This window comes from Condylura cristata, unplaced genomic scaffold (genome assembly GCF_000260355.1).
Source record: "Condylura cristata isolate star-nosed mole 26May11 unplaced genomic scaffold, ConCri1.0 scaffold00017, whole genome shotgun sequence".
Classification (NCBI taxonomy): Eukaryota; Metazoa; Chordata; class Mammalia; order Eulipotyphla; family Talpidae; genus Condylura; species Condylura cristata.
The window spans coordinates 29,659,688-29,685,962 of record NW_004567118.1 but is presented as its reverse complement, the minus strand read 5'-3'; the positions used below and the strand labels follow the sequence as shown (position 1 = coordinate 29,685,962).

At 45.8% G+C, this 26,275-nt stretch overlaps 1 protein-coding gene across 2 annotated transcripts in view; it reads left to right on the top strand.

Moving 5' to 3' along the window:
* The window catches only part of PELP1 (proline, glutamate and leucine rich protein 1), a 48,253-nt gene extending 38,051 nt beyond the window's left edge, over nucleotides 1–10,202 (top strand). For both annotated transcript variants that reach the window (XM_012726318.1, XM_012726317.1), the window contains exons 6-17: nucleotides 4,473–4,532; nucleotides 4,813–4,963; nucleotides 5,162–5,291; nucleotides 5,448–5,535; nucleotides 5,949–6,037; nucleotides 6,115–6,231; nucleotides 6,666–6,813; nucleotides 6,938–7,097; nucleotides 7,867–7,922; nucleotides 8,085–8,291; nucleotides 8,416–9,894; nucleotides 10,056–10,202. In XM_012726318.1, coding sequence (XP_012581772.1) covers nucleotides 4,473–4,532; nucleotides 4,813–4,963; nucleotides 5,162–5,291; nucleotides 5,448–5,535; nucleotides 5,949–6,037; nucleotides 6,115–6,231; nucleotides 6,666–6,813; nucleotides 6,938–7,097; nucleotides 7,867–7,922; nucleotides 8,085–8,291; nucleotides 8,416–9,894; nucleotides 10,056–10,148 — 2,778 coding nt within the window. In that variant the 3' untranslated portion in view covers nucleotides 10,149–10,202. The remainder of the gene's footprint in view (nucleotides 1–4,472; nucleotides 4,533–4,812; nucleotides 4,964–5,161; nucleotides 5,292–5,447; nucleotides 5,536–5,948; nucleotides 6,038–6,114; nucleotides 6,232–6,665; nucleotides 6,814–6,937; nucleotides 7,098–7,866; nucleotides 7,923–8,084; nucleotides 8,292–8,415; nucleotides 9,895–10,055) is intronic.
* Nucleotides 10,203–26,275: the final 16,073 nt, after the last annotated feature.

Below are 26,275 nucleotides of genomic sequence, written 5' to 3'. Positions count from 1 at the left end.
TCACTTCCGAACCTTTCCTCTAAGCTGTCATGACCCACCTAAGGTGCCTATATATTAAAGGTTAGTCAGGCTATGTTTGAATCAGGTGAGGGAGGTGGTCAGTGAATGAGTTACAGTTTTATTTTCAAGGAGATAACAGAAACAGATGCGAATGATTAACAGATGCGAATGATTAACAAATGCTGCTTAACTAGTTACAGTTAAAGGACCATTTATGATTGTCACATTTATTATTTGCAGTATAATTGATGCCAACTAGTACCTAAGAACACCAGTTCTCTCTTATTTTGTTATATATTCATCATTGCTTGACAGACTTTGGTCATCCTCTTACACCTCTGGAAGCACAAATCTGTAGAGAACTGGGATTAATGGCAAGTTAATTTTTTTTTGGTATGTTGAAGTAGTTAGCTGTATTGACCCGTCAGTATTTTTTCTTCTTCTTCTTTTTTAATAATGTAATAGTTTATTTTTAAATCATTTTGTGCATTTTTCCATCTCAGTTGCAATACCGTTGGGTTTCCCATCACCAAATCACCCATGTGCCATCACCATAGTCCATTGTATTTCCCTCCCCCTACTGTTTTTGATCCCATTCCCCACTCCACCCCCACAAAATATCTCTGGTATATGGCTGTTCATCATTATCATTATTTTCTCACCTTGTCTGTTATATTCCTGCTATCAGAAAAACCATCCGATATTTTTCCTTTTCTTTCTCGCTTATTTCACTAAGCATGATCTTTTCCAGCTCCATCCATGTTGCTGCAAAAGACATGTGTTTGGTTTTTTTTGATTGCTGAGTAATATTTCATTGTGTATATGTACCATATCTTTTTAATCCAGTCACTTTTGGCCATTTGGGCTGTTTCCATGTCTATTGTAAATAAAGCAGCAATAAACATGGGGATGCAGGTATCTTTTTCAATCAGTGTTTTTGTGTCTTTTGGGTAGATAATTAGGAGTGGGATTGCTGGGTTGCAGGGAAGCTCCATGTTAAGCAGTTTGAGGAACCTCCAAACAGTTTTCCATAGTGGTTGTACTAGTTTGTATTCCCACAAGCAGTGCAGGAGACCCATCAGTATTTCAATTGGGGGAGTTTGCCTTTCTGATTACCTTGAAAGTAAGATAACATGGTTCTATGATCAAGTCAAGAAAATTAGAAAAAAGAGCTGGTATTTAGTGAGTCTTTATCATGCCTCAGGTGCTCTGCCTAGTGTCTGAGAGGTGTAGTCAGTCTCAGTTTATCATTACAGTGATTTTGTGGAATTGCTGTCACCTCAATAAGCAGAGGAAACAGGCCCAGATGAGTTTATAACTAGCTTGAGATTACATCTGTAGTCATTGTGAAACTAGGTGTGAGCCACATCTCTATACTTTTAAAACCTGTTTCCCCCTCCCCCTGTTAAGAATGTAGACAGGGCCCTCCCTGGTGGCACAATGGGCTAAAGTACAACACTGTGAAGCTCGCTGCAACCACTTCAGTGCAAGTTCAATTCCCAGCCAGGGAGCTGACCCACATGGCACAGCAGACCTCTCCTGACCCACCTGCTGCTCCCCTCAGCAGCCTCAGCAGTGTACTTCATTGATCTGCCTGTTCTGCTCCCCAGTCTATCTCTGGTGAAGCCTCTCACTACTCCTGCACCTCGGGCCTGTACCCCATTTCTGTATGCATAAATAAATAAATCTTTAAAAAAAAAAAAAAAGAATGTAGACAGAATTGGCAGTTAGGTTTCAACAACACTGCCAGCTCTGATCTGATGGTCGTGGCATCAGGATTGTGCGCCCTAATGGAGCTCCATGGGCACATAGCTGGGGCTGGGGAGTGGTGTCTGCTAAAGCTTTAGTAACCTGGCTACTTGCAGCGTTTGAGAAGTCCCTGAGCAGATGATATTTCTCACCCAACATAGTATCATCTTGATTCTTGTTTTTGTGTAAATACCACTAATGACAGGCAATAGAATCTTTGGGTAGGCAGGACAGGACTTTGTTGAGAAAGTCTTTAGTAAAGCTTTTAGTAAAGTTTAAAAGTGGATTTTTAAACTGAAGTTTTGCTGTGTTTGTAAAAACTGCCATTCTTCTAAAATGATCTGTAAATTAATTTCTTAAATTGTGTAGACAGGTCTTTGTCCCTGATTTCTCATTGGTTAAAGTTCGTGGTTTACTGTGAATATCTATTTTGTGTTACTGCAGTTAGGGGTTGTATGTACTTGCACCCCCCCTCGCCCCCCAAATTGAGTGTTTCCTGCAGAGTTGATTTGAATAGTCATGGAGATAAGGATGCCATGTTTCTGCTATTGGTGCATCTTTCCACATGAGTGGTTAGGGGAGTTCATCAATAATTTATATAGTCTTTTGTCAGACGGATTTTCTGAAGTTCTGGCCTGTATCTTGAGTACCCTTTTCAAACCAAACAATAAAACTTTGGTAAGTTGTTACTGGGAGTGTATGCCTTTACGTCTCTATGACTAAAGCTTTATCTGGAGAGCTTCCCTCTGTTGAGGAATTTGACTTTGTTGACAACATGTCAGAGAAGAATTTTGTGTGAAGCCCCCAGGGGCCTTTGTACTTGGAACATCTTGCAGACAAGTTCTTAGGAAACTGATAATTGCCCTTTTGGGTTGTTTACCTGTTCTCTGTCCCATCTCCCAGAAGCCATTGTGACCTTCAGGTTCAGGATTACTCTTCCCAAATGATGTATCTCAGACATTTGTGCCTCTGAAGTCAGTCCCTGTAGACTTTACCTCTCCTGGCCAAATAGATCTGATAGTCCTTGGGATGAATGGAAACTAGCCCTAGTCTTGAGAGATGTGGTGTGAGTGCACGGATGGCACGGATGCATGGTGCTCTGCTCTGCTGCAGTCACGCAGCAGATTCCTGTTGGCCTCAGCCCGGCTTTTGACACAGGCTCAGGGAAAATGTTAGTAGTAAGTTGGCCAGAAGGGCCGAGTGCCACCATAGCTGGCGTTTGGCAACTCTTTAGGAAACACCATCCTTGGGGAAGCTGGTGAATTAGACCTGTGGGTGGTGACTTGTCTGGTTTTGAAGCATTGTGAAACCCTCCCATATCAGACATGAAAGTGCTTTCCAGGTCCTAAGGTAAATGGTTCTGGATCGTCTTTGATCCTGGGACCAGCTGTAATAGTGAGCATTATTCTGAAGTGTAATGTGGGCAATTAAATGTGCAGGCTAGAGGAGAGGGGTCCTGAGGGGTTGCTTTTGGAACCACACACTTCTGCCAGTTGCTTGGTGCACTGTCCAGTTGGTCTTCTGGAAGTTGATCACTGTGTGTGAGCCCGTCCCCCTAAATCCGTGCTTTAAGATTGAGATTTTAGATCACACTGTTTCTCCACGAGTATCTCTGATTTTGTAGCCCAGCACGGTCCTGCCTCCCAGCAGCAGTAGCTCTGCCTCCTGCTAGGTTCAGAGCCAGAGTGGACTGCAGATGATCACTTTGCATACCTTTAGGTTGTTTTCTGAGCTAGCTGTTATAGCTCACCGAAGGGGTCTGCCTCAACGTTCTTCACCTTTTTTGTGCCATGAAGCTGTTCTTAGAATTAGAATTTTAAGAATTTTTAAATTCATAAAAAATTTAAAAATATGGAATTGCAAGGAAAGTGGATTTTGTTGAAATGTGTATATGTATTTTTAAGTTGTGCTATAGTAGTATGTGCTTCTTTAATAACAAGAATAGCACCAGCTCTAATAACTACTAAAGTTTCTTATTAATCATGCATATGAGAAATATTTCAGGATACCTGTTGCAATTATAATGTGACATGAAAATAAGAGGTTTCCACTGGTGACAGAGGTGATTGCTAATACTACCGTGACTTTTTAATCTGCCTTTATAATTGGAAAAAATATATTTCACTTACAGGTCAGTGAAAACAATAAAAAAATTATTTTCCATCTATATTTATAAGCCCCTTAGATTCTATCTTCAAATAAATAGTGACTCCAGGTTAAGCACTCATGCCAGCACCTTCATGTAGCAGTCTGGTCACAGGCCAGGTTCTGAGAGGTTCTGCTCTGCCAGCCTTATCTCCTCACTGGAGCTAGTCCTGCCTCACACTCTGGTTAGTACCTCAACTCTTGGCTTGGATCCTCATTTTGGGTCCTCATCCTTGTTCAAGCTGCTAGAGAATAAGGAAAGGGCTGGTGCTTTTCAGTGTTCTGTGTCCTTTTGGCTTGAGGAAGATGATTATTGATCTGTAAAAAATTGCTAAGAGAGAGCCCAGTTGTCTATGAGATAGGCTAGACCCTTCTCTGAACACGGAGGTTAAGACTAGCGCTGATAATCAGGCTATGTTTGCTCCCAGGTGTTGATAATCCTTAGGGTGCTTTGCTCCCTGTGTCTGCAGGCAAGCAAAGGCCTTGACCTGGATACTGCTGTGAGAATGGACAGGATGCCTGTTTCTGACCCTGAAAGGTGACTCACCAACCTTTTCTTTTCTTTCTTCCCACTTCAGGGCAAGCTCGCTTCATTTTTCCTGTCTAGGGTAGATGCCTTGAGCCCTCAACTCCAGCAGGTAAAGGGAAAGGAGGGAGGCGAGAACTTGGGGTTCTGAGGCCCGAGCTTCGCTATCTGTTCGTCTGAGCTTTTTTCTATTTCTGCATTTGGACCGTGTTCCCAGTTCTTCTCTGATAATGCACATGAGTCTTCTCCCTTGGTTCCATCTGTGTTCTGTCCCATCCCAATTTCCATCAGAGTTCTCTTTGATTTCTATCTTTCCTGGCTTCAGTGGGATGGAGGGATTCTGTGCTGGGCAAGGTTCCCACCTGACCAGGTTTTTGATCTTTCTTTTGCAGTTGGCCTGTGAGTGTTATTCCAGGCTGCCCTCTTTAGGGGCTGGCTTTTCCCAGGGCCTGAAACACACCGAGAGCTGGGAGCAGGAGCTGCACAGCCTGCTGGCCTCCCTGCACAGCTTGTTAGGGGCCCTGTATGAGGGAGCCGAAAACGGTAAGGACCTGGTTGGTAGTGAGTGACAAGTGTTTGGGAAGCTTGGCAGGAGGGAACTAGGAGGGTGGCTCACAGAGGCCAGGGAGTTTATTTCTGGGCAGAATGAATTAGAATTTAAATAGGTCCTGTGGCTTAAATGAAAAAAGGAGGGGACTCAAGAAAGACCTAGGGTGTGAAAGTGCTTCTGTTCCTGTCTAGCACCTACACAGCACGAGGCTCCAGGAGTGGAGACGCTGCTTTCCCCCTCAGAAGATGGTGATGCCCACGTCCTTCTCCGGCTTCGGCAGAGGTTTTCTGGACTTGCCCGCTGCCTGGGGCTCATGCTGAGGTGTGTGAGTAAACGTTGGAGGGAGCAGGGGTGCCTGGAGCAGGTGGGGCTGAGATGGGAGGGTGTTGTCTTCATCTGGAGGGAGGACGTTCAGGGTGGGCGTGGGAGTCATGCTGGGAACCTTGCTGAGGGTCTTGCTGCTCTGGTTCTCTTTAGCTCAGAGTTTGGGGCTCCTGTATCCGTCCCTGTGCAGGAAATCCTAGATGTCATTTGCCGGACCCTCAGCATCAGTGCCAAGAACATTGTAAGTGGAGTTTGTTCTTCGTTCCCAGCTCTTAATCAAGAGTCAGGGCAACCAGGGAAGCACTGTGGGATTGGAAGCTCCAAAAACAGTGTCATTCCTTTGGTTGTCCTGAATAGCTCCTTACTTTTGTCCAGAAACCATCATTTGGTGCTTTCCTGACGGCACACAAACACTTCCCATATTTCAGGAACTCTTGGCAAGGTCGGCTGAGTCCTTGCTGAGAGAGGTGGCCATCCCTCCTTTCATCCTTCCAGGGTGTGATATTTTTTTCTTTCGGGGGGTGGGATTGATCTTGTCAGGAGAACTGGGGCTGGGAGCGATTTACCTGTGGATACACGTGTATTTAATGATGTGTATCTACTCTGCTCCATTCCTGTGTCTTAGTTTCTTCCTCTTGCTAATTTGTCCTCCAGAGCTTGCATGGAGACGGCCCCCTGCGGTTGCTGCTCCTGCCCTCTATCCACCTTGAAGCCTTGGACCTGCTCTCTGCGCTCATCCTTGCGTGAGTGGCCTTGGGCAGGTGTGGTGAAAGACTGGGACTGCTCAGGATGGCAGTCACTGTCCTGTCTCTGCCCCCAGGTGTGGAAGCCGGCTCTTGCGTTTTGGGGCCCTGATCAGCCGCCTGCTTCCCCAGGTCCTCAATACCTGGAGCATTGGAAGGGATACCCTATCTCCAGGCCAGGAGAGACCTTACAGGTGACTTTTTCTTTTTTAAAAATATTTATTTACTTATTCATACAGAACTGGGGTACAGGCCAGAGGTGCAGGGGCAATGAGAGGATTTGCCCGAGACAGAGTGGGGAGCAGAACAGGCAGATCGATGAAGTACACCGCTGAGGGGAGCAGCGGGCGGGCCAGGAGAGTTCTGCCATCATGTGGGTTTTCTCTGGGGCGGGGATTGAACTCACACTGAGGTGGCTGCAGCTCGCTTGCAGTGAGTGCTGCATGCTAATTTGTTGCGCCACCAGGGAGGGCCACAGATGACTTTTAAGGAAGGATAGGGAGAGAAGTCGAGTGGGGGCCTGCAGGTGGGCCTGGTTTTCTGAGATGTAGGAAGTGCCAGGGAATCTAAGGTAGACCTGGCACATTACTTCCTTTTCACAAGCTGCCCTTTTTTGCTCACTTCACAGCACCATGAGAACCAAGGTGTATGCTGTTTTAGAGCTCTGGGTGCAGGTTTGTGGGGCCTCAGCAGGAGTGCTTCAGGGTGGTGCCTCTGGAGAGGCCCTCCTCACCCATTTGCTCAGTGACATCTCCCCGCCAACTGATGCCCTGAAGGTGAGGGAGGTCTCTGCACCCATCCCGGGGTGCTCCTCCTGCGCCCTTTGTCCAAATGAGCCTCCTTCCCAGACACTGTCTCCTGCCTTCCTGTTTCGTGATTTATGTTTTCCTCCACCACCAGCTGCGCAGTCCCCGAGGGAGCCCTGATGGGGTGTTGCAGGCCGGGAAGCCCAGTGCCCCCAAGAAACTAAAGCTGGATATGGGTGAGGCAGTGGCTCCACCCAGCCACCGGAAAGGGGATAGCAATGCCAACAGTGACGTGTGTGCAGCTGCACTGAGAGGTGGGTCAGCCTGAGCTCTGTACCCTCTAGTGCTGGCACGGCCTAGGCTGAGAGCCCAATGCCAGTGTTGAAGTGTTATGGGGGAGAGGGGGCCAAGGGTGGGGTTGGGGGGGGTCTAGCTAAAATGCGGAACCACCTAAAAGTCTGCATAGAAGCCAGAAAACGGAAAGAAGCAGCTAAAGCAGTGTTGCAACTACCAGGGCAGCAGGAGAGGCCTTTCTGGTGATCATTTATGCTGTCCCTCTAGGCGCTCAGTTTTCTGTCCAGCAAACACTTTTTGTTGATGCACAGACTCAGTGTATGTGCCGGGCACTGTTCTCTAGCATCAGGGGCAGAAAATCCCTGCCTGCGGAGCTTACATCCGCACAGCACGCTGCCCGTAGTCTGTTCCCAGCAGTCACTGGTCTGTCCACAGATGGTATTAGCCAGGCCCTGTGCAGTTAGTGGGTGACTCATTTGGGTCCTATATCTTTCACTGCCCACCATTCCACCCTGCTTGCAAAGGAAACAGTTCTCCCCAAGTACATACGTGATCATTTATAATGTTGACTTCCTATAGATCTCACCTGCATGTTGTCTGTTGCCCTGTGTAGTAGAGGTTCTTTTCTGATCCTCATTTTGTCATTGAAAAAGCAGACTTAGAGGAGCTCAGTGGCTTGCCCAAGTCAGGCTTAGCAGCGCAGGGTGCTCACCTTGGCTGTGTGGCTCAGAAGCCCTTGCTCTGACTCCTGTTGGTTGCTGCCTCTTACCCGCCATTCTCTTTCCTCAGGCCTCAGCCGAGCCATCCTCATGTGTGGTCCTCTTATCAAGGAAGAGACTCACAGGGTTAGTGGAGCCTGGTCCCCATGGAAATTGGGGAGGGGGCTGCTGTTCTCTAAGTGTTGGTAGGTGTGCTCCAAGAGGTGGGTCCATTCAGACCTGGGAGTAGGTAGGAGAGGGGTTGGGCAGTCTTGGGGATGTCCCAGATGTACACCGTGTCCTTTTCAGAGACTGCATGATCTGGTCCTGCCTCTGGTCATGGGTGTCCAGCAGGGGGAAGTCCTGGGCAGCTCTCCGTACACCAGCTCCCGCTGCCGCCGTGAGCTCTACCGGCTGCTGCTGGCTCTGCTGTTGGCACCTTCTCCTCGCTGCCCGCCTCCTCTCTCCTGTGCCTTGCAGGCCTTCTCCCTTGGCCAAAGAGAAGACAACCTGGAGGTAACTGCTGGCTGGAGCCGAGTCCACTCTTTGGCTTTGGATTCTTAGTTCTGATGCTGGTGGGCTCTTTGTCTCACCCATGAAAGCCTGTGTCCCAATGCTCATGCTTGTCCTTTCTTTGTAGGTCTCTTCTTTCTGCTCAGAAGCACTGGTGACCTGTGCTGCTCTGACCCATCCCCGGGTTCCTCCCCTGCAGTCCATGGGCCCCAGCTGCCCTCCGTCTACACCGGTCCCCCCTCCTGAGGCCCCATCTCCATTCAGAGCTCCACCCTTTCATCCCCCGGGCCCCATGCCCTCAGCAGGCCCTGTGTCCTCAGTGGGCCCCATGCCCTCAGTGGGCCCCATGCCCTCTGCGGGCCCCATGCCCTCAGCAGGCTCCATGCCCTCCGTGGGCCCAATGCCCCCGACACGCCCTGGACCTCCAGTTACAGCTAACCACTTAGGCCTCTCTGTCCCAGGCCTAGTGTCTGTACCCCCTCGACTCCTTCCTGGCCCTGAGAACCACCGGGCAAGCTCAAATGAGGACCCGGTCCTTGCCCCTAGTGGCACTCCTCCACCTATCCCCCCAGATGAAACTTTTGGGGGGAGAGTGCCCAGACCAGCCTTTGTCCACTATGATAAGGAGGAGGCATCTGATGTGGAGATCTCTTTGGAAAGCGACTCTGACGACAGTGTGGTGATTGTGCCCGAGGGACTGCCTCCCCTGCCGCCCCCACTCCCTTCAAGCACCACATCCCCTCCTGTAACCCCAGCTGGGCCACCAACAGCTTCTCCTCCTGTGCCAGCCAAGGAAGAGCCTGAAGAGCTTCCCACAGCTCCTGGTCCTCTTCCGCCACCTCCACCCACTCCAGTTCCTGGCCCCGTGACACTTCCACCACCCCAGTTGGTTCCTGAAGGGACTCCTGGTGGGGGGGGACCTCCAGCCCTGGAAGAAGATTTGACAGTTATTAATATCAACAGCAGTGATGAGGAGGAGGAAGAGGAGGAAGAAGAAGAGGAGGAGGAGGAGGAAGAGGAAGAAGAGGAAGAAGATTTTGAGGAAGAAGAAGAGGATGAAGAAGAGTATTTTGAAGAAGAAGAGGAGGAAGAAGAATTTGAGGAAGAATTTGAAGAAGAGGAAGGTGAATTAGAGGAAGAAGAAGAGGAGGAAGATGAGGAGGAAGAAGAAGAGCTGGAAGAGGTAGAAGAGTTGGAGTTTGCTTCAACAGGAGGGGAAGTAGAAGAAGGCGGGCCTCCACCCCCCAGCCTGCCGCCCGCTCTGCCCCCACCAGAGTCCCCCAAGGTACAGCCTGAGCCCGAACCGGAACCTGGGCTGCTGTTGGAAGTGGAGGAGCCGGGGGCAGAGGAGGAGCAGGGGACAGAGACGGCCCCCACACTGGCTCCCGAGGTACTCCCTTCCCAGGAGGAGGTGGAGAGGGAAGGAGGAAGCCCCCCGCCAGGCCCTCCTCCTCCTCAAGAGCTTGTTGAAGAGGAGCCCTCTGCTCCCCCAACTCTGTTGGAAGAGGGGACTGAAGGGGAGAGTGATAAGTTAGCACCCCTACCTGAGACCTCTGAGGTGGGAGAAATGGAGTCAGAGACGGAAGTGACAGCTCTCCAGGAAAAGGTGAGCAGACCAGGCCTGAAGGGTAGCTTTAGGCGGGGACGCCGAGACAGCCGGGAGGTGGGGTGGCTGCTTATATTAAAGCAGAGGTTTGTCTCCAGTCTTACCTGCTTGTCTGTGTGTGTTGGTGTGTGACTTTAAATCTATGTCTTTGTCCCTGAAAGGAACAAGATGACACAGCTGCCATGTTGGCTGACTTCATTGATTGTCCTCCTGATGATGAGAAGCCACCGTCTGCCACAGAGTGTGATTCCTAGTCCACTCCTACGCCTGCTCCTCCTTTCCAATAAAGTTATGTCCTTGGGTATTGACTGCTGCCTCCACCTTTGCCACGTCTGTGTCCCCAGCCAGAAGCCCCAATGTCGGGTGGGCTTTTCAGGTTACCCAGTGTTCCCCAAATGTCTCCGTAACTGTCCTGTTGTATCCTACCTCCAGAGAAGAGCCAGGGCTAAGACTGTCATGTACCTCGACCAGTGCCAGAATTGCCCTCTGCTCTTGCTGATGCTAAATATATGATGGGTCGCCATGTGGTTAAGACTACAATGAGTAACTTTGTAATTCGGGTGTAGGAAAGTGTGGGGAACTCTGGTTTTAAGTGACTTAGTGAGCAAGCAGATAAACACACGTGTGCACACGCAGCCCACTGGTCTGGCAGGCTGAGTCATCGTGATCGAAGTTTAGAAAAATGAACTTACAGTTTTGTCATTGAATTCTGGGAAGCTTGAACTTTGGGTATTGCACATTAAAGGGGTGCTGGCCGTGGGTCTCTGTTCCAGGAACAGTCCTTCAGGTGGTAACACCTCAGTCCTCCTCAGGAATTTGATAAACTCACTGGGGTATACCTATCCAGTCTTGAGGTCTGAACGGTGAACAGAAAGTGCTTTGGAAATGAAACAAAGGGGTGACTTCTCAACTGCCTGTATCCTGAAGTGCTTGTTTGAGGAATGGCATTTGAGCGAATTTTTTGAAATTTAATAGAGATTGTTGTAAGTTTCCCTCCAAGTAATTGTTTAGTGAAGTCTCAAACCTGCAGGAAAGCGGGAAGAATAGCAAACGTACTGTTTGTGCAGACGTGTCCGCTACCAGCGTTCTGTCGTGTTTGCCTCCGTCTGTGTATGTGGACACGTACTTGGGGGTGCACATGTTCCCACATCTGCTGCCATCCACACATGCCATGTGACTAGCTGTGACTAAGGGGCAGACACAGATAAAATTCTACGTTTATTTTTCTTCATAATCACAATTCCACTATAAAATGCAAAGAAGTAATGTACATTCTATGGTTCTCCAATTTCCTTATTCCTAAAACGTCTTAGAACTGATTCCTACCCCCCTCTGATTTAAGTGAGATTTTTCTAGGTGAGCACCATTAAAGCCATAAGGGTCAGGTTGAAGAATGAAGTGGGAGTGTGAAACTTTAAAATTTCATGCCCTGTCCCTAAAGGGAGCAGGATGTAATTCAAAATGGACTCATTTCAATTCAGAATAGAAGTTTTGCAACTCAAGAATGGGAAGAACCTGAATTGTGGGTACTGGAAATAAGTAGAATTGACATTGAGGAAGAAAAAGGCTAGACCGGAAATCTTTCAGATTAAATTGTGCTCTGAATAGATGAGTCGCATACTTAAAAACTTCAGAGGTACAAGAGTTTTGTGGAAAAGTCTTGTCCCTATAATCCTATCGCCCAGATTTTCTACCAGCAGCTGCCAGAATTACTAGTTTTTGTATATTCTTACAGAGATAATGTGTGCATATAAGCAAGGGTACAAAAATCCCTTTATTTGGCCTCCCTGGTGATGCAGGGGTTTAACATCAACACTATAAGCTATCATCAGCCTGGTTTGAGTTTGATCCCTGTCTCACCCCCTGCTCACCTTAGTGTAATTCAATAGCTCTACTTATTCTGCTCCCCACTCTGTCTCCTGTGAAACCCCTGCATCTTTTGCATATACCCCAGTTCGTATGTATAAATAAAAAATACAAAAAATAAAAACCCCTTTATCTTTCACACAAATGGTAGTATTATCACTTAGTATAAACCATTTCACTGAATCATAATAACCAAATATTGAGTAACAATTGTGTAGGTAGTTTTCTTATTAATATGCACATATTTTGGAGTCTTAAGTTCCTAAGAGGTTACAAAGTTAGTACAGAGTGGGTGGGGATGACATGCCACTCGAACCGGTTTTCCCCATTCAGCTGTGAACGTGACACAGAGCTGCGCCAGAAGTCTAATGGCACAGTGGGGGGCACTTACAGTCTGGAGATAGAACAGTGGTCAGAATTCCTGCCCTGCCTTTAGGACTTCTGGAAGATGGCTTGGGTGGGTGGACTAAGTAAAATACGCAGCAGATGGGTAAGCACAGGGGGCAGTGGATGGCCTGTGCATCTTCCAGATGTGTTCCCTTGAAGGGAATAGATTGTGTGTGTACGCATCCAATTGTGAAAAATTTCAGGTATTTAGGAAAGTTGAATGATGCAGAGAAACCCTTATGCCCAGCGCATTTACTAGTTAGTATGTGTGTGTGCACCTTTTGTAGGATGGTTAAGGAGGTTCTTCACAAGAAGATGACAGTGAACAGGCACCCCAGGAATGGGGTGGAGCAGTGTGGGCTTAGGGGAAGAGCCTCCCAATGGGAGGGCGCAGCAAGGAGAAAGCCCTGGGGGGGGTGTCACTCCTGGGGTATTGGAGGAAAGTAGGGATGCTGATGGCTGTGAAAATGTCAGAGATAAGAGGGTGAGAGTAGGAATGAGGAGGACTGGTCTAGCTAGGGCTTCCTGCTTCTATTCTGAAGTGGGAAGCCACGGGCGAGTTTGAGCAGGGACTCAGCATAACATGTTTTCTGTTTTCACAGGACCTGGCTGTTTGGAAATAGGCAAAAGGGTAGTTGGTGGTAGCAGAGACACCACGAGGAGGCTAATGCAGCTGGGAGATGACACCTTGGCAAAGTGGTGGAGAAGTGGTTGGATTCTAGATAATTTTTGAAGGTAGAATTGATAAAATTTGAAGATAATTCTATCTCAGTTCATACAGTATTCTTATTTTTTTAGCTACCCAGAACATCATTATATCATAATGATCTAACCAGTCCCCTGAACTGTGTATGTTCAGGTCAGTTCCCAACCTCCTGCTATCACAGAACAAGCAGTGTGCACTTGTATACCAAGTGACGTGCACACATCATCGTATGCATACATGAATCTTCATCTGTAGGATAAGTTCCTACAAGCAGAACTGCTGAGTCCTTTCTTGATGTTGAACCAATTTTTGCCCTACCAGGAATGAGTTTCTCCAAACCTTGGCAATGTGTGTTAACAGACTTTGATTTTTGTTAGCAAGTTAGATGGTAAATGGTACATCAGTGTCTTGTCTTTTTTTTTTTTTTAAAGATTTATTTATTCATACAGAACTGGGGTACAGGCCAGAGGTGCGGGGGGTGAGAGGATTTACCAGAGACAGAATAGGGAGCAGATTCTGCTGAGGGGAGCAGTGGGCGGTCAGGAAAGGTCTGTCATGCTATGTCACACCCCTGGCCTAGGATTGAACTCATGCTGCAGTGGCTGTAGTAGCTTCATGGTGCTGTGCTTTATGCACCACCAGGGAGGGCCCATATGAGTCTTTTCATTTTGATTTCTCTTGAGAGAGACTGTGGGCTCTTCATATGTTTAAGATGTCCAGATTTTATTTTGTGCAATATCCTTATGCCCCATCCTTGATCATGGCCACTGACTAAAGCCAGACTTCTCCATCCTCCACCCCGACCAGCTAAGTCTCCTTTGCTCCAGGAAGAACTGGCTGCTTGGCCTAGGCTTTTAGGCCTCTACTGTCACTACAGTTTCAAAGTCCTCACTGCTTACACTGCCTGAGAGCTGAAGCTTTGGAAGAGCATACAGCTGGGAACTGTGGGCACTCCCCTAAATGGCAGGGCCCATAGCTGTGAGTTTTGGGGTTGAGTGCTTATGGTTTACAGATGGTGCCAGGTATTGGGGAGTAATGCATTAGTCAAGATCCTTTTCTAAAGGAATCCACAAACGGGCACTATTTAGAACGTTTTGAGTAAGTGATGCCACTAAGAACCGAGCAGCTGGGGTTTGGAGCTCAGGGGTTCAGGAGGGGCAAATCACTAAGGGACTGTGGTTGGAGTGAAAGAGAAGTGGGCTGAGTAGGGAACCAGGATGACATCAGCATTTCAGAGGCAAAGGGGCCTTCTATTTTTTTTAAAGGATAACTTAAAACTTTTATTCATTTTTTTTAAAGAAAGATTTTTTCTTTTTCTAAAAATATTTATGTACACAGAGCTGGGGTACAGGCCAGAGGTGCAGGGGCTGAGAGGATTCACCAGAGACAGACAGGGGAGCAGAACAGGCAGATCGACGAAGTACCCTGCTGAGGGGAGCAGCGGGAGGGTCGGGAGAGCTCTGCCGCGCCATGTGGGTCACCGCTGAGCAGGGAATCGAACTACTGCGGTGGCGCGGAGAGCTCCACAGTGCTGCGCACTAACCCGTCGTGCCACCAGGGAGGGCTCACATTGTTGTTCATTTTTGTACAATATTTGATTTTTCCTCTTGGTGTAGTCCCCATAAATCTCCCACCGCCACATCACCCGTGACCGTCACCTTGGTCCCTTGTGCTGTTTCCTCCCGTGTGACCCCTCTCCCATCTCCCTGCTGTATGCCTCAGATCTGTTTTGCTTGTAAGTTTTGTCTTTTTTTTTTTTTGACCCTTTGTTCGACTTCCCTATTCCTCCTGTAAGTGAAACCACAAGATGTTTTTCTTTTTCCTTCTGACTTACTTCACTGAGGATAATCAAAGGGGACCTTTAAAGGGGCGTAAAGAGAACCTGCACTGGGCGACTTCCAGACTATAAGGGAAAGCTTCAAACAGGAGAGAGAAAACAAAGTTTGTGTTCGGAAATTGGTCATAAACAGCGGACTCGGCAGAGCAGTCTCAGAGGGCGGGGGGAAGAGTTGAGGAGCGAGCGAGCACCGAGCACCGCCAGAGGAGACTCGGTACCGGTACCGCACAGCGTCGTGGCTGCCCTAGTGCTCTGCTCGCTGCTGGCCTGTTCTCCCGGTGGCTCTGTGCTGGGGAGGGGTGTCCCCTTGCCTCTCAGTGTGGGTCTGCCAGCATCTCCAGGGAGAGGCAGAGCTTCCCAGGAAGGTGTGGGCTCTAGGCCCGGGCCCCAAGAAAGGCAAAGATTTGGTGTTTTCAGTGAGACTTCCCTTGCTCTCCAGGCTGAAATCAGCCTTCCTGCCCCCATCTCCGCTCATTAACTCTTACCTGCCTCTATCACCCCCACCCCAAATCCCTGCTTTGCAGCACTCACCAACACCTGATAGCTATTACTTAATATGAGTTTACTGGGAATTTGCCTCCCCGCCATAGAACGGAGCACCACGCTGCAGAGACTTCTGCTCGGATCGGTCGGTTCACTGCTGCATCTCCAGTTCCAAATTCCTGCTTGGTGGAAGCTCAGCATCCATTGTCTGGCTAACGGACCGGGAATCCCTGCTGGACCCTGGGAGGTTCTCGAATAAGGGGGTGTGTGTGGGGGACGACTCAGCCTCTCGAGGAACTGAAGTGTGACCAGCGAATTGACAGGCTCTGCAAGATGAGCTGATGCAAGATGAGCTGATACGCGGCGAGACACCACGGCCCCTCTCCCGACGGGACTTAGAAACCCTTCCGCAGAATTTTAGCCGGTACGCTGTGCTCGGCCACTTGCTCTTCTCTTGACCACCAGAAGGGGACACCCGCCGTTCATTTCACAGGATCTGGTCCTTAAGTGACGGGAAACGGCAGTGACTGAAGGCTGGGGCTGGAGGCAGCCCCTGGATCTGCGCTGCTCCCGCCTCCATCCCCCTCCACGCCTGTCCCTCGCAAGTTCAGGTGACTTTCAGAGGTGGCTCTCAGAGCACAGATGTGACTCCCACAGGCACCGCTGGTATTTGTCTCCCCATGGTTGGGTGATCTCCAGCTCTGGTGCTTGGTTCATTCTCGTGTTTGGTCTCTGTCTGTGGCCCTGTGGAAATAACTCTTCAAGTGCTTCACTTGGCCTCGAACAACCTGCACAGTGGACTTCCCAGCGTAGTTACTCATCTCTGCCCCCGGGACAGGGAACGTGTACCAGGCTCATTCTGTTCTCCTGTGGCTTATAACAAAATACTTGGCCTAGAGGAATTCTCAGTAAATGGTGAGAAGATGGTGAAACGTTCATGTATGTGATCCAGACTTCTAGAGGATTTCAGCCATCTTTAGACTTTTATAATTATACTTGGTTGCCCCAATTTCATGCTGTTCCAACCCCCCCTCCCAATAATCTCAGTTTTACTCCATGTTTCATCCCCTTTCTGACCCCTACCCATACCATACCTTTTGTTTCTCCAACATCTGTGTGGCATTATGGTGCATAAGTCACATATTTGGGGTCTCAAGCATTAGGAATCTGAGCCCATTTATGCTTTGATCACTTTGACCTTGGAGATTACTTGCTTTCATTGGTCACATCTAACCTATCATCTCTGTTCACCTGTCCCTTGAGTGAGGCATTCAATCATTCATTGTTTCCAGGACATCCATGGTACTTCATGGATGCTAGGTGCTGGAGATGACAAAAATGAACTAGAGTCACTGTCTTCAGGGATGCCTCAGTCTCCAGGGAATGATCAAGGGAAGATGATGACTTCAGAAGTGAAATTGTTATGTAATTGTAGATAACAATGGGACCCCCAAGAGAAGGCTGTTGGATGGTGCAGGGGTGGTCCTGTGGTAACATGGAGAGCAGTGGCTGTTGTCTGAGTGATAAGCATTCCCCATAGAAGGCTACATGCATTACTGATAGGTTTGGAACACCCCCAATTTTTTTTTTTTATTATAAAGCAAAATGTCTCTGGTATATGGTTGTTCATTATTTTTGTTATTTTCTCACCTGGTCCATTATACTCCTGCTATGAGTGAAACCATCCGGTATTTTTCTTTCTCTTTCTGGCTTATCTCACTAAGCATGATCTTTCCCAGCTCCATCCAAGTTGCTGCAAAGGCCATGTGTTTCTCTTTTTTGGTTGCTGAGTAATATTCCATTGTATATATGTACCACATCTTTTTTATTCAGTCATCTACTTTTGGGCATTTGGGCTGCTTCCATGTTTTTCCAATTGTAAATAAAGCAGCAATAAACATGGGGGGAGAACACCCCCAATTCTTAAGCAATGGAAGCAAGAAGCAGACCATTGGACAGTCACACTGTAGCAAACAAAACATTTCAGTTAAGGCATTTTTCTTAAGTTTCTAACATAATTTCTACCCGTCCCCAATCTGTAGAAAAGTTAACAGAATAGCAACACAGAAACCAACCCTATGCCTTTCACTCGGACTTATTAGTAGATGTTTTTAGTCACGTTTGCTTTCTCTAAATCTGCGTTGTTTTCTTGGGCCAGTCGAGAGAAAGTTGTATGATAATTTACCCTGAAATACTTCCACACCCTTAAATATTTATGTGATATTTCCTAATATCAGACATTCTCTTATACAATCAAGATAATCATGACACCAGTCAAAAAATTTAACTGACAGTACTGTTTAACCTACTATATGGCCCAATACTGTTACCTAATATATTTAAATTTCCTCAGTTGTCTCCCTAATGTCTCTTGTCACATTTAAGTCATAAATTTAAGGCCCAAGTGCCCCTTACCCATCTCTGATCTGTCCCACACTCAGGCCTCATCCTCCCCGGACCCAACCTAGGTCCATCTGGGGTCCCCAGATCTCTGCAGCACTCCTCCTCGGTGACTACAGCCTTAGATTCTAGAGTTATTTACCTTGTCCTTTCTCTCCAGTCAAAAACAAAAATAATACCAACTGAAAAGAGATCATAACTCTTAACTAAAAAGATTAATGATGTTAAGTGATGATGTCATACATGTCAAGTGAAGCTAAGTTCCAAGTTGTGGCAAGATTGAGACTATCAGGCTTATCATATGCCTTCTCCTCTCATCTAGTCGCAGAGTTAGCAAGGACAGAGCCCTCAGTGACTGGAATGCAGCCAACAAAGTGTTATTTCAATTTAGTTTTATTGCTTGCATCACTTCTTCAGTTTCTGCAAAATACTGAAGATGGTGCCCCCAAAGACCTCTGATTGTGTGGGTCAGGCTGAGTGAGTTGTATAGTTGCTTTTGTAACAATACAGTAAGCACTTACATTTTTGTGAAATGAATAGAACATAACTGAAAGAATGGTTGGGGGAGCCAGGAATTGACTGGAAAGCAGGCAGCAGAAGAAAAGCTTGGGATTGTTAGGGCCATATCATTATTAGTTGGCACTGCAAGTGGGAGTAGGAGAAAACTTTGAGATAAATATATTACACAGAAGAAGGGATTGAAAAGAACTTTCACCCATTCACCTACAAATTGTTCTACAATAATTTAAAAAATAATTCTGCATATTAAAAATTTAAATTTAATCAAAGTAAACATTCATTCATTTATTCACTCACCTATTCTTGAATCACTCAGCTTCACTATGGACAGATAGTTCTCTAGACCTGCTATTTAAACATTATTCTGAAATTCCCTTCACCATTATCCTTCGGAATTTCTTTTGTTGTTCTTTCATATGCTGAATCTTCCTCTTGAATTTCACCCCCTATATTAGCAAACATATCCTCCAATAGTTTCTTCAAAATTGCAAGCAGGCAACCAAGAGGCATTCAGGGACCCCAAACTGTTAAGGAGTGTATACTCTAAGAGGAGGTCTGGCAACTCATATGCACAAAGGGATCAGAAATTAGTTTCTCTCAAAATCTTGTAGATGTTTTGTGAGTTGTCCCTGGTGGTATAATGGGTTAGAGTGCAGCACCATGAAGCTCTTCGCAGTCACCTCAGCACAAGCTCCATCCCTGGCCAGCGAGGTGACCCGCATGGCAGCAGACCTCTCCTGTCTCCCCTCAGCAGTGCATTTCAATCAATCCACCTGTTCTGCTCCCCACTCTGTCTCTGGTGAATCCTCTCACCTCCTGCACCTCTGGCCTGTACCCCAGTTCTGCGTGCATAAATAAATAAATCTTAAAAAAAAACTTTAAATGTACAAAATGATGTAAAAATAAACTGTTACATTAATAAAAAAAAAACTTTGTAGACATTTTCCATGTCTTATAATTTCCAGTGTTGTCACTGATAAGTTTGATGCTATTGAACTCATTTTGTATGTAACCCAAAGAATTTTCTTATTTATTTTGTAAGTTTTCTTTACCTTCTTTCATTCAGGAAATCTTATACTCTTTATCTTTCTCTAGAAGTTGTCATGAATTTTTCCTCCAATCTTTTGAATTTTTAATTCCTACTAGCACATCTATCATATTTTTATTTCCAAGAACAGCTCCTTAACCTCACAATGTTCTTTATCGGCCCTCCCTTGTGGCGCAGCGGGTTAAAGCACAGCACTGAGAAGCTAAAGCCACTTCCGCATGAGTTCGATTCCCGCCTGCCCCGAGGTGACCACATGGCGTGGCAGACCTCTCCTGACCCTCCCGCTGCTCCCCTTAGCAGTGTATTTCGTCGATCTGCCTGTTCTGCTTTCCGTTCTGTCTCTGGTGAAGCCTCTCACAGCCTCTGGCCTGTACCCCAGTTCTGTATGTACAAATAAATAAATCTTAAAAAAAAAAAATAACAAGTTCCTGTTCTTGTTTGGTGGTGCAATCATTATCTCTTTTTATGTTAATGATGATTTTTAAAAACATTTCCTTCTGCTTCTTCTTATCTCTCTTTTCTGCAAGTTCCCTTTCTGTTTGGTCTCTGTATTTCACACTACAAGCTTTCCTCAAATATTTGGTGATGGCTGGTTATCTTTCACCCTTACAGTAGAGCTGCTCACTGGACACTGTGCGCCAGTGGGGCTTTGTCACTGGAGGGCTTTGCTGACAGTGATCAAGCAGGACACAGATGATTTTGTGGGAAGACTCCAGATGCCAGTTTTCTGTAGCTCATTTTATTAGGTCATGCTCAGTTTCCCCAAACATGATGATCACTTGCTATCTCAGTCCTATTGCTGGTATTCAGGAAGTTTGGATGGGCGAGGGGCTGGGAACTCCCTGTTCAGTGTGTTTTCAGGTTAAACTTTCACCTTAGTGCCCAGGCATGCCTAATATTCTCAGGGAGTCACCTATGCTCTCCCCTGTGGCTGGGCAGAGGTTGATATTTGCTACCTTTAAGGATTTTCAACTAACTCTTGTTTCCTGTTTTATTCTGTACTCATACTTCTGAGGTACCAGGTGCCCTCAATTTCTGAGACTTTTCAGGAGTCTGTGTAGGAGTTGGCTTGCTTCTTAGGGTTTTAAGACCCCAATTCTGCCCTTTCTCCTGCACTCAGTGTTTCATCATTTTCCAGTCTATTGACTACTTCCCGGTTACAAAACCTGTTGGTATCTCTCATCTGTGGCCATCACCTCTCCTGCTGTCTTCATTCTTGTGGGCTCATATGTATTTGAAAATCCCTTTCCAGTCAGTATAGTGAGGCTTGGATGGGAGGGTGGGGGGAGTCCAGAAAACGGTGGGTTGATTAACCTTGATCAGAAGTGTCGGCGATACCTATTTGGACGGGAAACAGTACTCTTTATCTTGGCTAGAATGGCCAGCTTTCTACCCAGAATACCCAGACTTTTCTGAGAATAAAAAATATCAAATGCCTAACTGTGTGTATTTTTTATGCTGTTTGAGGCAGACTTCTGGATCTTCAGAGTCAGATTGAGTCTTGAGAGAGCTAACCGTGGAACTATCAGAGACAAGGGAAACAGGGCTGTTAGAAGCACCAAGATAAAACTTTCCTTAGGACAGTTCCTCCAGTTCCATTGCTGCAAAGCAAGCATTTATCTTTCTTTGATCATTGCTTAGTATTCTATTGTATATATAAACCGCATTTTCTTGATCTACCTAAAAGTCCTGGGCCATTAGGTTGTTTCCATATGGAGGAGGAGAGGGGAAGTGAGAGGGGGAGGGGAGAAAGAAGGTGGGGATGGTGAGCACAAGAGACTGTGGTGGAGGGTTATGGGTAATTTGGTAGTGGGAGGACTAGGGGAGAAAGTCTTCATTGTGAAAAAATGAACAAGGATGAAATATAATGGTAGTTCATTAAAAAATACATTTTAAAACAGGATGAAACATTCCAATCTATTGAAGTGTGATGCTATTTACAAGAATAGGGGCAGAATTAGGAAGAGAGCTCTGTGGCAGACCACTGGAAATTTCTCCACAAGTCAGGGAGAATTAGCTGCCCTCTGGTTAGGGGCTCCCTTTGGATGTAGTCATTAATCAATAGAGGGCTAAGTCCTTATGGAATGAGGTGCATATTCCATACATCAAAACCAAAGGTGTCATCTTCAATTAGTGGGAGAGAGTTCCCAGACAGTTAAGCTGATATATACTTTGCTTCCAATCCTTGAATCCTAAAACCTGTGAATGGCACAAAAATCTTCACCCCACTTTACTTTCTACAAATATTTCAGATCATGATGTTTTAACTGTGAGGAATGTTTCATCCAAATGTTCTCATTCTTCAAGCTCCACTTTTACAAGTGTTTTGTTTTAATGTTGTTCTTTAGAGTTTTATGGCTCAGGTTATCTTATATTGTATCTGAGGTGTTTCCGAAATTTCAGTCATATACTTTGACATTATAATGCGTTGGGTGGAAAAATCTTCTTAATTCTTCACTTACATTTACACCCGATCCTAAGTCCAAAGTGAACTGAATTGAACTGAGCTGAAAGCCTTTAATTCCTAGTAAATTGTTTGCAGGATTGTCTCATTTTTCCAGGATTGTCTCATTAATCATTGGTATTTCACTAGAAAAACCTCCAGTGTACAACTCTTTCTCATGTTTCAAAAGAATAAAAGTGCATCTCCCTTTCCAAGTCACTGATCTAAGTTTTTAAAAAACTTTGCTTTTTAAAATTAATTACAGTCAAGTTTAAGCTTATCTCATCACTTTCAAATGTACAAAATCCCAATAACTTCATCCTGAGAACATCTATAGTTTGAGTCAATATTACAAATAATACTGGCTTCCAGTAGTTTGGATTATACCCTAATAGAATGCACACACACACACATTATTCACTAGCTAGAGCCAGACAGAAAAGAATGTAAAGTAATACCGAAATGTATATTTTTAACAGTCCATTTAAAAATAAAATTAGAAAGACAAAAGAAAAGTAAAATAAATCTGCCCTGCTTGGTAATTCTTCTTTTGTGATATCTAATATTTTAGTCAATCTACTTTGGTAAACATAAAGAAAGCATGTGAAGTCAAGGTTTAACTGTTGCAAGGGTTCAGTCATCTGCATCCTGAACAGCAAAGAAAATACTCTTAATGCTGTAGAGGTCTTCAGTTGGTAGCAGGTGGGTAGAGAGGGAAGGGAGGGAAGAGGAGGAGGAGGAGGGGAGGGGAGGGCAGGGGAGGGGAGGGACAGAGGGAAGGGAGAGGGAGGGACGGAGGGAAGGGAGGTGAGGGCTCACCCCCAAGTGGTAAACACTTAGCTGAACAGGCTGGGCCCTAGCAAAATGGCTGAGCCCTGAAAACTTCCCATGAGTCTAAGACACCTCTGAGTGGAGATCCCCAAACTTCCAAATGTACCACATAATCTACCAGGAGGTCAAGATAATGGCTGCCATGTCTCTGCCAAAGTGACAGTGACCACCGCAGCCTCCCAGGGGCCCAGTCTCCCCCACTCCTCTCCCTTCTTTCTCATTCCCCTCCATTTGTAAATCCACCTTGCCTGTCCTTCCCAGCTGCCTGCCATTCAGGAAGTCTGGCTCATGGCATGTTGGGAATGGAAGGCTAAGGCTCCTGCCAGCATGGGTGGGTGGAGGGGTCATGAACCCTCCTTGATGCTCCTTTCCCTTAATGGAGATGTTTTCTGATTTTCCCACCTACAGTTGCTTTAATTTAAAATCATTCAAGAATTTTCTATAAGGTATTTTTGTTTTATTACCATTTCCTACACTTTACTCCTGTATAAATGTTTACTTTTATTGTTTAAAACAAACCCCAAGTTTAACTTCCTGCCCTCAGTCCCGCCCAGCTGCCGGACAGCACGTGACACGGAGCCTGAGGCCCTGCTGTCCCTGCAGCTCATGGAGGCTTAGGCTTGTCTGCATGTTTTCTTCCATAATCTGATGTCACAGTAACGGAAGAGGAACGAGGGCCCTGGGAATCCGTGGAGCCTCATGAACCTCGAAAGTGATTCCTAGTCCACAAACATGGCCCCTACAGAGGACGTCCAGGAAGGCCGCCCCCCGCCAGGTGGCCATCCCTTCCCTTCCAAGAGCACCCTGAATGCGTTCCGACGCCTCTGTGCATAAACTGCACTGTGGAAACCAGGTTTCGGCTCTATGTAGTTTTCCTATATTTTTGGATTCCAAATAGTTTTCTTTTGTTTCAAAGTTGGGACAACAATATTTACAAAGTTCTGAAAATTTTCATGTTGTGATGATATATATATATATATATCTCAAACATATATATGTTTGGCACCTGAATAATTTTCTTGGAATGTATAAAGATTTTACAGTTAGTTTGTTTTCTGTAAAAAAATAGAATCAAGTTGCTTCCTATATACCATCTCTTTAATTCCCCTCCCCCTTTTCTGTCAGAGAACCAATCTTTAGGTATCAGCTTTTACTCTCAGCTTAGCAGTCCATAGCTGGATAAGTCATTTTCTTTTGATTTTGAATTACAAATATCTTGAATTTTAAAGAACAAATGTATTTTCTAACTATGAAAAACGAAAGAGGGAACAATGTCAATAGCTGTACTATTTATTAATTAATCTGTTTACTCCTTGTTTTGGTCTATATGTAGCCTGAAATTCTGATGCATCCCTCTGGCCTCCTGCATTTTAAGTCATATTTCCTTGAATGTGTTGCTCACCCCCAGTGCAATAGTTTAGGCATGCCTAAATTGCCTCTCAGGATCTCTTTAAAAACCAGTGATCCTGGCCCTCCCTGGTGGCGCAGCAGGTTAAAGCACAGCACTGAGAAGCTTAAACCACTTCTGCATGAGTTCGATTCCCACCTGCCACAGAAGTGATCCACATGGCGAGGTAGACCTCTCCTGACCCACCTGCTGCTCCCCTCAGCAGTGTACTTCTTCGATCTGCCTGTTCTGCTCCCCGCTCTGTCTCTGGTGAATCCTCTCACCCTCCGCATCTTTGGCCTGTACCCCAGTTCTGTATGAATAAATAAATCTTAAAAAAAAACCAAAAAACAAAAACCAGTGATCCCAGTGGACCCTCTTAAATTACCTACAAGGAATTCACCCAACTGCCAAAAGAATAAAACCATCACCTTTTTACTCTTACAGTCACTGCTGAAAACAAATTTTTACAACAAAATTCTCAGGTGAGAAGATAGCAAAGTATTACTTGTGACCCAGGGCCTCATGTGATTCAGGCCAGGACCCCCTTCTTTCTACCTAGAGGCTTAGACCGGACCCTGATATACTCTTTTGGGGTATAATTCCCTGGTTTATCCTGGTTGTTTAGAGATAGGTTAAAAGTTTTCTCCGTGATGCCTCCTTTGCAAAACTATACCGTGACCTTCATCTACATATATGCTGATACTGGGTGGATGCTGAAAATATTTGGCTGAAGCGTGATCAGAGAACTAGTGCTCCATCTAGTCTGCTGTTTTTCCTGTCATGTTTGATTAGTTTAGAGGCATCACAGACACCTTGATAATTACAAGTAGAGTAGATTGGGAGGACCTGTGCCCTTGCCTATGAGGTCCTGTCTGCAGCCAAGGGGCTGTAGTTCTTGGCAACCCACTTTGCTGTAAGGACTGGATCACCTTTTCCTCTTTCGGTCCTTGGCTTTTGCATGTCTGTTCCAATTATCTCTGGCCTATAATGAGTCATCCCAAAACGTAGACACTTAAAATATTAAAAATGATTTCACTGTTATCATTTACAGTGCTGGTTTTTGATGGGGCTCAGCTGTTATTCTCACCTGGGGAATCTCATGGACTTGTAGTCAGAGAGTGGCTGAAGCTGTCATTGATCTCAAAGGCGTCTTTATGCACCATGTCTAATAATTGATATTGGCTGTTGACTGGGATCTCAAGTTGAGGCTGTTGGCCAGATCAACTACATGTAATTGTTCCACTTGGCCTGGGTGCTGCCCCCTTGGGCACACAAGAAGAGGGAACCAGGCTCTACCATTAAATGAAAGGACTATCAATATCACCAAAGAAAATGGAAATATTTGGGAAACAATCTGTCAGCCCCTCTGACCACAAATCACATTCCTCTCATCGACAGTATATACTCAGTCCCTCCCTTGAGTCCAAGCCTGGTATAGCATCAACTTAGAGGTGCAGGGTCTCAACCCCATGTGAGTGAGGCTTATTGGGTGTGGTTGACCAGTTCTAGTATGTTGACTGTGGCTCTTGACTTCACACAGGAGGGTCTTAGTTTCTTATTCCAACTGAGCCTTCTTTTCCATAATCAGTAGCCAGGCAAATACTTTTCTTTGCCTGATTCTTTCTTATAGAAGTTTTCAGGTCCAAAGTTCTCTTTTCTGTTTGTGTTGTTCCTCTGCCCTTCAGTTCCACCTTGAGGGTGTTCTATCAATTATAACCCAATCAATTAGACAAAATCCATAAACTAATCTTTTTGTGATAATCCTCCTCTAGTTTGGACTAGGTACCCTTAAGAATCTAAAAGCCCTATTGTTTAAACATAGAAAATTTTCCAGACTTGACCTTAAGATCCTTAAAAGACCTTTGTCTGTTTGAAGCACCACTTTAAATCTTTTTTTTTTCTTCAAGATTTGTTTATTTATGCATACAGAACTGGGGTACAAGCCAGAGGTGCAGGGGCAGTGAGAGGCTTCATCAGAGGCAGAATGGGGAGCAGAACAGGCAGATGGGTGAAGTACACTGCTGAGGAGAGTAGTGGGTGGTCAGAAGAGGTCTGCCACACCATGTGGGTCACCTCCAGGACCAGGGATCGAACTTATACTGAAGGTGCTGAGGGCTCGCTTGCAGTGTTGTGTCCTAACCTGTTGTACCACCAGGGAGGGTTGAGGTGTTACCAAGAGACATTGTAGTTAGACCCTTGGCTTAATCTTAGGCTATTTGTTCCTGAAAATAGCTTGAATTTCTGAAATGGATTTCTGCCCAGAAACCATTTCTTAATACTGTTAATTTTAGTTACCTGCAGTGACTATGAATAAAAAAGAACATTGCCTTTGAACTCAGCAAGTCCTGGATCATTGATATATTAAACATTTTGTCTTTAACTTACCTCTTCTCTTACATGTTATCAACAGGCAGTGAGAAATCATATCATACAGTTAATATTTTGCCTAGATATTTCCTTAGATCCTTGAG